Here is a 12434-nt window from a genome sequence, read left to right on the forward strand (position 1 = left end):
TCACTAAAAGGAGGTTTGATTGACAGGACGCGACGACTGTTTAGTTGGTTTAGGGTTTGCTCGCTCCTACTATTCCCCACGGATGGCCGGACTTTCACTTCTGGGTCCCGCACGGACCAGAGCTGTTGTACGTATTGAACTTGAACTTGAACTTTATTGCCATATGTAACCGGTACTAGTACATTGGAATTCTTACTCACAGGAAGTCTCTCTATTGTAAAACAAGTGTAAAAAACAAGACAAAGTGCAAACAGTGCATCAAGACAATATACAGACAAACAGTAGACAATGAACAAGTAAACATGTAGACAGTTTGAATGTAAACAATACAGACGTGTAAACAATGACTGGAGATGTGCAATAAATAAGAAATCATAAAGAGGTAGATGGTGATGGTGTAGGTGTGGTCCGAGGGGGATGCTTGTGGATAGAAGCTATTGAAGAATCTAGTGGTAAGTGTCCGTATGCTCTTATATCTCTTGCCTGAGGGCAGTGGGGTGAAGAGCTCATGCCCGGGGTGGTGACTGTCCTCTGTGATAGCCACCCATCACATGATGTATAGGCCACCCATCAGTAACAGGCCCACTTGAGAAGATCATAGTGGTCTGACAACGTCCTCTTCACTGCTGTGTTTGATCCCTACACCTTTACTAGTTAGACCGGGTGTACAGATGCAAACCGACCCCACAGCATGCTGTGTTAATTATTATTCTAATAACTGCTTTTTAGTTTGCATATATTTTCATAGCTCTTGGGGTCCACCCGAACACCCTTCGAAATCTTCCGAGACCAGAAAACACCACTTAATTATACTTGTACACATACAGTACTTGTATTGTCAACACAGAGACCTGTTGTATTGCTAGGTTTTAGGTCAAAGGAAAATCAGATTTTCACACATTCTTGCCCATAACCAATAATCATTTATCAATTGTAGTTTGAATGTGGCTTCTCGAAATCTGTTCCTCAGCACATCTTTCTCGTCGCTCCTAGATTAGATACCGATTAAACTTGAAAACCAAACAAAATGTTCAATGACTATACTACATAGTTTACTGTTTAATTGATTGAACCTTTCCATTTAATTAATGTCCTGCGGGTTAATAAATACTCACCATGTGCACTTACGACATTACTTAATTACATAAGACGGACTCCAGTAACTCCAATAATTACTTTCGCTTTCCCTCCGCATTTTTCTCCAGACCAGGGGATTATTCATATCTAATCACCCAATGTTATCTCTCTGAAAATAACTTTCGGACATGAAACATCAACGATTCACACATATTAATCGCTGGTTTTGCCTCTTCAGTGATTTATCATTTCTTTTCAGAAACAAAAGCGAAGAAAGCTTCTAATTAAATCGGAAAACGAGTCTAGAAGGACCCCTCCTGGTTGAGATACAAAATGACATGCGTAAAGGATAAATCCTTCTAGTGTTAATCTGATTTCTTAATCACGTCTCTGCTCTCTAATTGCATTTCTGACATAAAAACCTAGATGACAAATAAACTGCAACAAGCCTAAAGTCATGTATCTGGGCACCCTCCCTCATTTTTGTGAAGCCAATGCAGTAACCCTATCAATGAATGGTACTGTACTTGAGTTTCTATCTGAATTGAAGAACTTGGGTGTGATATTTGATCCAGGTTTTTAGGTCGACCTACATGTGAAACGTATTGTTAAAACATCATTCTCCCACCTCAGAACTATTGCCAGACTGCGTCCTATGTTGTTGCTAACTGTTGCTGAAAAGGTGGTCAACATATTTTTGTTGTCTAGAATTGATTCCTGGAGCCCCACACTCATTGAGGAATCCAAATTCCACATTGAATAAACTACATTATGTCAAAAGTTGGCAGCCAGAATCCTGACCAGTTCTAGAGCAAGTGATCACATTACTCCTATCCTGGAGTCCTTGCACTAGCTACCCATCAATTTTTGTGCTGACTTTAAAATCCTCATACTCGCCTATAAGGCTCTGCATGGCTTGTCACCTCAGTACCTGTCTGACTTTTCTTCTTTCTCTCCACCTCACAACCTTCATTAAATAAATCCTGGTGTTCTGTCTCTCTCCCAATCCCATCTACGTTCTATGGGTGACAGGACCTTCTCCTGCTCGGCCCCAGAGCTCTGGAAATCTATCCCTAAGGATATCACAGAGTGACTTAGCCTGAGCACTTTCACATACAGACTCAAAACCTTCTTCTTTAGAAGGACTTGTATTTAACTGGTTGTGTGGCTGACCCTTTGCTTTCCAAACCCTTACTGTAACTTATGTAATTCTGCTGTCTCCTCTCATTGTGTATTTTTTGTTCTGTAAAGCACTTTGAGAAGCTACAATGTAAAATACAGTTTATTATTATTTATTTGGGGGCATGTTTGTAAATTTCCTTTTAGTTCTCTAAAAGTCATACGGGATTTGTGATTGATATACCCTCAGAGTTTCCCAACCGCTCTTATTCAGACGTGCAGCCTAAACTCTACCCAACGGGTCCTCTGTGGAAGGCCATGTTCCACCTGTGTATGTTAATCAGTTGTAAGAGCAGTTGAGTCAGAACAGCAAGCAAGGTGAGGAGAGACTGTGTAGAGCTCTGAGTGCCAAAGCTGTGGCAACAGTATCCTTGAAGCAGGGTATGTGTGACAATCAGGACTGACCAAAGAAACAAGTTACATAAATGGTTGAAGAAGCAAACCATTCAATTAGGTCAGCAATTAGGGCTGTTTTCCTCCAGGACCATGGCTGAGAACCATTGCTGTAATGTATTTGGCTGTGGGCTGCCACACGGCTCAGCTAGTTCAGCCCAATCTCAGTCTATAGACTGGAGTTCCTCTTTTAATACTCACTGCCACTGCTGGCTCAATGGCCAAGCGTCGGTGGAACTTTGCTGATACTTTCTATTATGGAGGTAGGAAACAACATGGATTTTGAAGCCAGAGACCACAAAAGGTTAACTTTTGATTATTTTATTTATTACAAATTGGCCAGTTTTGTTTCTTCTTTTTTTCTTAATGTGGACATGGCTATCCATCATGTTACTCGACAATCAGTTAACAAGAAAAGCAGGATAGGCAACCACACGGGCAAGATAAACACCGCTCGGGGAAAAAAAGCCCTCAATCCCACTCAGCAAGGACTTGTTACAAAAGATTACTCCACAAGCCACCCACCCAAAACTGGTGTGGTTAGTAAATGAACAGAGAATTAGTTTTACCCAGTTTTGAAATCATAGATTTAACACATCACCTCGGTGTACATTCCACAGATCCAAGAAAACAGTTATAAAACAAAGCATTCGGTACAGTATGTCACATTTTCTTATTTAATGCACGTAACAGATCGACTACATCACAACCATTCTATCGCTGGCAGCTGTGTTTTACCATCTATGGGACTTGCGGGCAAACCTGCTCAACCGGCAACTAAAAAACAGGTTTCTACATAAAACGGGGCCCCCACTTCAATTATGGGTCACCTGCTGGAGACAGCCGGCAAAACCTCTCAACAGTGAACGAGTCTGTAGCAAGTAATCTGTTCAATTAAGAGAACTGTGGTCCTTGGGGATTGAAGAGAACTTCAATTTTGGTTCCACCTGTTTAATTAACTGGTAAAACACAAATAAATATGCATCACCGACACTACTGGCTCTCTGATGAGGAGACAATGGCCATGTATCAGTGGAACTTTATTATGCTTTCTATTACAGAGACAACATGGATTCAGCAGTCATAGACCTCAAAAGGTTGCCTTTTTTTATTTGTCCAAATTTTACGAAATTGGGGATTTAATAGTCACTTATCCTGCTGAACTAAGGTTCTCCAGGACTAGAGTCTGAGATCCAACGCAGCTGAGGTATAGAAGGGGAGTCAAGCAGAAACCAGGGCTGTGTGGCTCAGCACCAGCATTGGTGACCAGCACCAGCAGCCCCACTGCACAGTTGATCAGGTGGACGAGTGAGAAACTGCTTCACGCAGCGATTTCAAAGGGCAGTTTAGGGAGGCCAGACTGTGTAAGCCGAAGACCAAATACTCGTCTAGGTGCGTCCGATACGCGTTCTAACAGACCGTCTCATTGAAGTGGATCTTTCTGCTCTGGTCAGTTCCAAATGACGACAAGCATTTAAAAAAAACAAAAAACAAAAACGCGAATCCTTTAATCACCATCAGTTTGTGGCCAGGAAGAAAAGCTAAAGTTCCCATAGAAGTGCTGTCAAATGAATAAATAAATGGAAGTTTGTAAACCACAGCAACAGGGGAGAGGCTGGAGAAATTAGCCATTTGCAGAGTATTTGAACTTCAAAACACCATGAACCAGAACACGTGCACAGCCACAAGGATGCTTTGAGCAGAATTACAGAAGGAGGCAGCTGAGTGAGTTTTTTATATCACTAAGACCCACGAGGAGGAACAATGGGCCTAAAAATTGACGTGAGTGACCTTTAATATCTACCTCTTTGTGCTCCAATACAATTAAGGAGAGAAAAAAAATAAAGCAGAGAAAAGAAAATGCAAAACGCAGAAGAGAAAACCCCAGAGACATGTGATCCCTTTTTCCAGGTGTAGTTGGAAGTCTGTGATGTGGGGCTGTTCCCGACTCCGAGGAGAATACTTCTATCTGCCAGCTGACATCTCCACACTGCCCCCTGCTGTCCTGCAGATGCAGCACAGTCCAGCAGAAGTCCCAGCTCAGATCATGCTCCATCCAATGAGAGAAAACAAAGCCGCATGGTGTGAGTTAGTGCTTTTTTTTAAATGGGAGAAGCCAGTGGAGTGACGGCGAGAGAGGGAGGCCTGTCCCTGCTCTTCTGGCGCAGTCCTGTCCCCCCCTCTCCTGCTCCTCAGGGGCCGCTGTACTGCGGGGGGGTGTACGGAGGGGGCACTGCAACACAAGGAACAGCAGCAGGACGTCAGTGCTTGGCTTCATCGGTCTTCCTGCCTGCTGTGCTGCGCTGCTATAATAGACACTGCCTCCTCAATCATCATCTGCTGCCTCACAGGAATCACACTGGGCAGCTCTACTTTGTACACACCTCACTGTCATTTAGCTACCACCGCCATTACAAGGTTTACAGTATCTCGCTCTTCTACACCAGCATGACCTGCGGCACCTGGGTGTTCTGTGGGAAGCTCCCAGGAGTGCCGGTTAAATCGGAAAAGATTAGACTGCAAAAGCGCGGATCAGGGGCTGTGGGTGCTGAGCCAAGTGTTAACCGTTCAGTCCTGGTCACTGAAACAGGCTCACATCTCATGTTGTGAAAAAAGAAACTGAAGTCAAACGTATCCACCCATCTTTTTTCTAACCGCTTCTTCCAGTTCAGGGTCAAGGGGGAGCCGGAGCCTATCCCAGCAAGCAACGGGCACAAGGAGGGCAACACCTCATGATGGGACACCAGTCCACTTCAGGGCACACACACTGACACGCACACCTGGGCCAATTTTCCAAGAGGCCGATTAACCGATTATGTCTGTGGACTGAGCGAGGAAACTGAAGAACAGAGAGGAGATCCACACAAACCCAGGGAGAACATACAAACTCCACACAGATAGCACCCCAGGTCCAGAGTTGAACCCAGAGCCCCAAGGCTGCAAGGCAGCAATGCTAGCTGCTGTACCACTGTGCCCCCCAACTCTGAACTCATTCGAGCTACATCCACACACAGCACACCGTTCAACTGCTTAAAATGGTTTGGCTATTATAATCACAACCAGAGTACGTCCCTTGAGCTGCCTAGATGGGCTGGAGTATAAATTGGTTTCTCCCACTGGCTCTTACCTGGCTGGCCATACCCAGGATCTGCGGGTGGGTAGGGTGGGTAGGGCGCCGGGGGCATCATGGGATACTGGTGGGGTGCGCCAGGCTGATACTGCGGTTCAGGTGGGTAACCGGGGTAATGGTACTCAGGGGCCCCAGCAGGTTTGCCTGGAGCTTGGTGTGAGGAATCCATGGGGTAGTTGGAGAGTGGAATTTGCTGGCCTGAAAAACATCACATTCGCATCACTGACTGGTACATCACTGCAAAGCTGACCAGTTATGGCCAATCACTCCCTCGTTTGAAGGACAGATCTAAAGCAGAGGAATGAAAGGAGTCTTGTTTTAAAAAGGACACTCCTTACGAAGAAAATGGTAGCACAGTTAACTAGACACGATGTCTTCAAACCACACTTCCTGTCCGCCGTTCTTCCCCCCATGTTGTAACAAGCAGCCTCTGGTCTCCGAGCGTTAGCCTGCGGTCAGGCCACGAATCCCAAACACATCCCTGCTACTGAATTATCCGCGCTTGAGTCTACTTTTGTGCGTGGCACTGATCTACACTCTCACAGTCTGACACACCGACCCCCCCCCCCAGCAGGACCCCCTACCCTCGAACGGAGTCCTGTGCTGCTGGCGGCGCTGGTACAGGTAGCAGCAGGAGCACATGAAGCAGCACACCACGGTGGCGATGATGGCCACGAAGAGCAGGATGGAGGAGGCGATGCCAGCGATGGTGGTGGGGCTGCGCAGAGAGGGGCAGGCAGGTTACACACGTACAGCACTCCGAGACTGCGCCCTCCCTCACATGAACTCACCACAGCACACTTTTTCTGTCATATATTACATCCCTGCCAGGATCACGCAAGACTCATAGTGCAAGTTGTGCAACGTTTACCTTTGATACGCAAGCCCTCCAGCGGATGAGCAGCACAGAGTCGCTGTACCACGGTCACCAGCAGGATGCCATTTTACACTCGGTCTCGCTTTGCTGTCGTGCAGCTGTGGTATCCTGACCGTACCTTCTCTCGCTAATGTTTCATTGATTTTTTACTGTGTATTTTGAGTGTTTCATGCTTTGTTTCTTAAGCAAAATGTTTTCATTTATAAGTATCTGCAATGGTAACTCTCGAGCAAGTCGCTTTCCATTCACATAAACTAAGTACAGACCTACCGAAAAGGATCTTCATGTAACCTGGGGAGTGGGTGTGTTTTCCCAGACTCTAATTAACCTACCAGTACATCTATGGACTGGAATTGAACCTGGGACCCCAGCACTACAAGGCAGCAATCCATATGACTGTGCCACATATCTGCAAAACAGATTATTAGGGCGCCAGTATTGACTGAATGGCTGACTCAGTGGCTAGAAGCGAATGCACAGTTCCCCAATCGCCAGCAGACCTGCAGTGATGTCAGTGAGGGACGTACTGCTCCTCCAATCAGCACCGTCTCCCCCAACAGGCACTGCGGAGCAGGATACACGACAAACAGCAGTTCGGGTCTCTGTGTCTCTACACGTCTCTTCCCTCCTCAATCCTAAAGCAATCACCAATTCCAAACTGAGAGAAAAAATATCATCAAAATGTTTGATTCGAGGTGTTTAACAAATAACATTTTTTATTTCTGACCTCAATGGATTCGCCTGCTTTGTCCAACACCCTGACAATAAAGAGACACTTGAAAGCTAAGAGAATAGGGGAACAAAAGGAATATTTATGCGCCATGTTACAGATCTGTCTTCTCCCTGGGTGGCTCAGAATTGAATACCTGAACTGGAAGAGCATGCAGTGCTTCTGCTCCCTCTCGGTGATCATCTTGAAGCTGTCCAGACAACAGTAGCGCCGGTGGCAGTTCCCGCAGCAGAAGGTGATGAGGGGGCAGTCGAAGCCATTGTGCCAGGTGCCGTTCTTATCCACGTACCACAGGCAGTCCTCGTTGGCGCTCACTGCAGACACAAAGGTCAGCAGATGCAAACCCAAGGCAAAGTGCGTTTGAGATTGAGAACAGGGCCAGCTTCTGTAGACAAAGAGTTGTGGGAGTGTGGATCAAGCCGCCCAGCACAAGCCGATATCCAGCTCTTTCTTGGAAGAAAGCAGATCTTAGGGTGATAAGGTAACAGCAACCAAACATGCCTGATGGGTGAATGACCCTCTCTCAGCTGTCATGATTCTTATGTTGTGTGCCACATTAACAGAACACTCCTAGCCAAACTGGCACCTTTTGGTAAAGAAGGTGCTCAAAATGCTCTACAGTTCTCAAAAGGTTTACATAGACAGAATATAAATAACTAAAACTGCTGCTTGGAATCTTGCCCATAATTTTTCCCAAAATCAACTATGAACGGAACTAAAGGGTGAAAGCTAATATACTCAGAAGACAAAACTCACCATGCCCACTCTCTGAAGGGGTGTACAGTCGAAACAAAACCTACTTTCTTAAGAGTCGCAGCAGGCGAAGGACCTCATCTGAGCTTGAGGACAGATCCAGGCTTTTCAATCTGATTAGCGGTTACAGCCAAGGTGAAGGATACAGCATCAGCAGAGTAAGACTGAGGCTTCTCCAGTACAGAGAAGTCACCTCCTCCGTCTTCTCTAAACCTGCTTCACAGGCTCTTGCAGACTGGGTGGCTCTGGTGCAAACTTATCGCTGAACTCAGAGCTTCTCAATTCACTCTACTACAGAAAACCCAACTGAGAGCACTGGCAACTGGCAACAAACTGTAATAGAAATGTGATGATCCAGGTAAATATCCAATCCTTGAATTCAGGGAAACAAACCCGACTATTAATTTGGGGTAGCTGGATTGGTTTAGCTAGCTTACAAGCTAACCTGATGAATCAGAAAAATACTTCATAACATTTCAATCTGAAATGCTGTGCATTTGCAAATTTCCTGGAAATATCCAGCACCCACTGCTACAGTATTAAAGCAAATGGATCAAACCACAGTGCATGAGGACTCTTTCCCTGTGGGTGAATGTCAGACTCAATGGAGCCTATCCTGGCAAGCACTGGGCACAAGGCAGAATACACCCTGGAGACACCACACCATATCACAGGACAGAACAACAGACGCAAACACCAACACACACGTGCTCACACCAGGGCCAATTTTCCCAGAAGCCAGATAAAATACCAGTGTGTCTTTGGAGTGTAGGAAGAAAACGAAGCCCCCAGGTGAAACCCACATGGACACCAGGAGATCACACGTACAAACCCTACACAGACAGACCCCCAGGTCCAGAACTGAACCCAGGGCTCCAGCGCTGTGAGGCAGCAATGCGACACCGTGACACCCCCAGAAATTGGAATTCCAGAAGGTTTTTATTTTAAACTTTAAAACCGGCCGGCAGAAGAAACCATGAAATAAACCGGCTTTTGCAAAATTAACATTGCAGGACGTTGTCTTGTCTGAATGTTGCTGAAAAATTACTCGGAAATATGCTGTGCAATCAAATAAAAGCCTTGAGCTTCCGCACCATGTCAAATTTTCCCAAGTAGGACAGAAAGATAACACATTTGAAATTGCCCGCACAGACCAGTAAGCCTCCAGGCACAATTCATGCACTTGAATTGTGATGAATAATGTACGGGAGTATACATTAATATACGGACTAAGGCACAAGGGGTGCTTTACAAAAAGGGTGGTGGGAGTATGGAACAAGCTGCCCAGCTATTTTGTTGAAGCCAACTCCTTTCAACCCCTGGCTGGATGAGGTCCTCAGATCAATTAACTACTAAGAGACACAACGTTTCAGCTGTGGAGCCTTCTTTCGGACCTCATCACACCTGAAGAGAGCTTTCTTTTCCTGACAGCATGGAATAACCCTTTGCAGCCTATGTATGATGACAAAGTTACCTACATAAACCTCTTCAATTAACTACTACCAAACGGGCTATTTTATGTTCACAAAAAGCATCCAGGGACGTCTAGAAAGTCCAGATTGGCACAGAGCTTCTGCTTGATAGCACTTCTGTTCTTAAGACACCTGCAGAGAGGATTTTCAGAGTGAAGCCCTGACTGACCGCTTCTCAGCTTGTCCTTTTGGTCAGGAGATGAAAAAAAAAGGAGGAGGGTGCACAGCTCAAGACAACAGCCCTCGCCAAACCCGTTTCTGGTTACCGAAACTGAGCAGCTGCGGTTTTCCCATCATGGCTCCCCCTCTAGATTAATGGCTGTCACTCTGCTCTCCATCAGCTGTTCCTGGGTTTCAGCTGCCTGCTCTGTTCTGAAGGGCCATCTCTCAGGAAAGACCAGAGAGAAGCGGTTGTGTCTGCCTTCAAGTACTTAGTGAGGTACCTCCTCCTACATATGTTTACTGCTGTGGTTATACAATATTAGACCCATCCATCCATTTTCTAACTGCTAAATCCCATACAGCGTTACAGAGGAGCTGGAGCCTATCCTGACAAGCAACAGGAGCAAGGCAGGGCACACGCTCACACCAGGGCCAGTTTTCCAGGAAGGCGTTTACGCTACCAGTATGTCTTTGGACTGCAGGAGGAAATCCATGTGAACATACAAACTCTACACAGATAGCACCCCAGAAATTGAAACTAGGGCCCCAGCACCACAAGACAGCAATGCTAACCAGTGCACCACTATGCTGCCCACTACACAATATTCGTGCATCTTTTTAATGTTTACCCTGCTAATACCATCTGCTTTGTCTTCCTAGATTTTCATTGATGGGTAAAGGATATCCGATAAGTACCGCTTACAAGGGTTAAAGGACACACGGATATAAACGCGCCCACAACACCAAAGCAAAACACGGAGCATCATGAAAGAAGCCAAGCTGATCCGAGGATCAGAAAAAATCATTATGCCTCTCACGACATCTGATTTTCTTTTCAGTTGGCACGGAGTTTACGAAGAGAAGTGTTAAATATACTGTATGTACCTAGAATCAAAAGATGACGGTTCGGAGGTGGTTTACAATCAGTGTACATAAAAAAAGACTGGTGAGATATATTTTAGAGAGGATACAGTGCCACTCCGAGCAGTCGCCAATACAGAAACCTTTTTGTCTTCGGTAGCAGCTTGAAAACAGAAATGTTATTTTCCACGCAGGATAACGTACAGGCCCCGCTGCTATGATATAAATGGCTACACACTGTACTTCTTTGGTGCTACGAGTATTTTTGTTAGCTTATAATAAGTGCCGTGTGAGTGTGATGATACAATATTACAGTTATTAAAGCAACAATACGTCATCAGCTGCAAGATTTTTAATGGTACATTTAAATAAAGGCCAAAGAGATCCAAGGATTTGTACTTTGTAGGATGTACTGCATTTCGAATTAAACATCCTAAATTTAATTTGCAAACACCACAGCAAACTGGTTTTGCAAGCACTTTACAGATTTTTAACAATAACGCCTCTCTTGTGAAATGCTTATTACCAACAGCTACCCACCAGATATTCATCCAGTGCAAGAACAGTAATAACAAAATGTAGCAGCGGTTTCCCCAGCAGTGAGGAGAAACAGACACGTTATAATGTCAATGCAGCTTTTAACGTTTAATTTTCCAGAACAGAGGCCTTTCAGGGTATCTCAGACTGATAATGTATCTTACCTTGCCCGGCGGAAAGCGCGATGACCAGCAACGGCCAAGCCAATACAGCGAGCACGGACATCTCGCCGGAGAATTCAAGAATTCAATAAATTCGAACCGCAGCCGTTCGTATAGCGGACTACGTGTGTTGCATCCCTAACACCCACTGAAAACTGTAAAAAATGTGTAATTAAATCCTGTTTGCGAAGCAGCGCTGAACATGTAACGGGCAGCCGGCTAGCCGCGTCCAATGACACCGGGCTCCTCGGCAGTGACGCTTTCAGAGGCGTCTGAAGGTCCCCAGCGCCCCCCCCGGTCCGGCACCGGGGTAAAGTTAGCTTGAAGTTCGAAAACGATTTTGGCACGCCTGTAGCGCTTTCACGATATCTCTTAGAGTTACAAAAACACTTGCTTTGTGTATAAAATACATTGTGGATGATTTCTCATATTTTTTAATGTTTTTTTTGACTGTAATCAAGTGTTGTGCTCACTAGGCAGGCCTCCTGACCTTTCACAGTCATGCTTTGTTGTGTGCAACTTTAATTATCTTTTTAGGATTTTTTGAACATGGCAACTTCCACCGAGACGGGTGGGGGGTGTGGGGGTGCTCTTCAATAGCTTTTTCATCTATACACACAAACGGATGTAACCAAGACACTCAGAACCTGTCACGCAGGGGCTGACTGCTGAGGATAGGGATCCAATGCGGTGCCCTTGGTAGGGTTGGCGCGAGACGCAGGCGTAGTCGGAGTAAACAGGCAGGGGCCCGAGTCCGGGAAGGCGTAGTACAGGCGTAGGCACAGAATCGACAGGCGAAGGCGTAGTCGAGGGACTGGCAGGGGTCGGAGTCCGGGAAGGCGTAGAAGTTGCGTCGGTAGGCAGAGGCGTAAATGAAGAGACAGGCTGGGGTCAGGACCCGAGAAAGCGTAAAACAGGCGAAGGTACAAAATCGAGTGGCTAAAGCAGTTGTCGGAAAAGCGGGGTCGAGGTCCAGGGGAGAAGTCATAGTAAGGCAAAGGCGTAGTTAGTAGGTAAGCTCTGGGAGAGAATCTCAATCGTGAGCAATGACCGGGGGACAGATGAGGGTTTAAGTAGAGGACTGATTGACATGTGCACGTTT

General features: G+C 45.8%; 1 protein-coding gene across 1 annotated transcript; it reads right to left on the minus strand.

The window, feature by feature from the left end:
* Positions 1-2954: 2954 nt before the first annotated feature.
* shisa4 (shisa family member 4) lies at positions 2955-11605 on the minus strand. Its single transcript, XM_006628350.3, has 5 exons — positions 11336-11605; positions 7523-7700; positions 6364-6497; positions 5777-5977; positions 2955-4882 (listed from the first exon to the last, which is right to left on the minus strand). Exons 1-5 carry the CDS (start codon positions 11394-11396, stop codon positions 4842-4844), a joined length of 615 nt encoding a protein of 204 aa, XP_006628413.2. The 5' UTR covers positions 11397-11605; the 3' UTR covers positions 2955-4841.
* Between the last annotated feature and the right edge of the window lie 829 nt (positions 11606-12434).

Source organism: Lepisosteus oculatus, chromosome 5 (assembly GCF_040954835.1).
Source record: "Lepisosteus oculatus isolate fLepOcu1 chromosome 5, fLepOcu1.hap2, whole genome shotgun sequence".
In the NCBI taxonomy this organism is placed as follows: domain Eukaryota; kingdom Metazoa; phylum Chordata; class Actinopteri; order Semionotiformes; family Lepisosteidae; genus Lepisosteus; species Lepisosteus oculatus.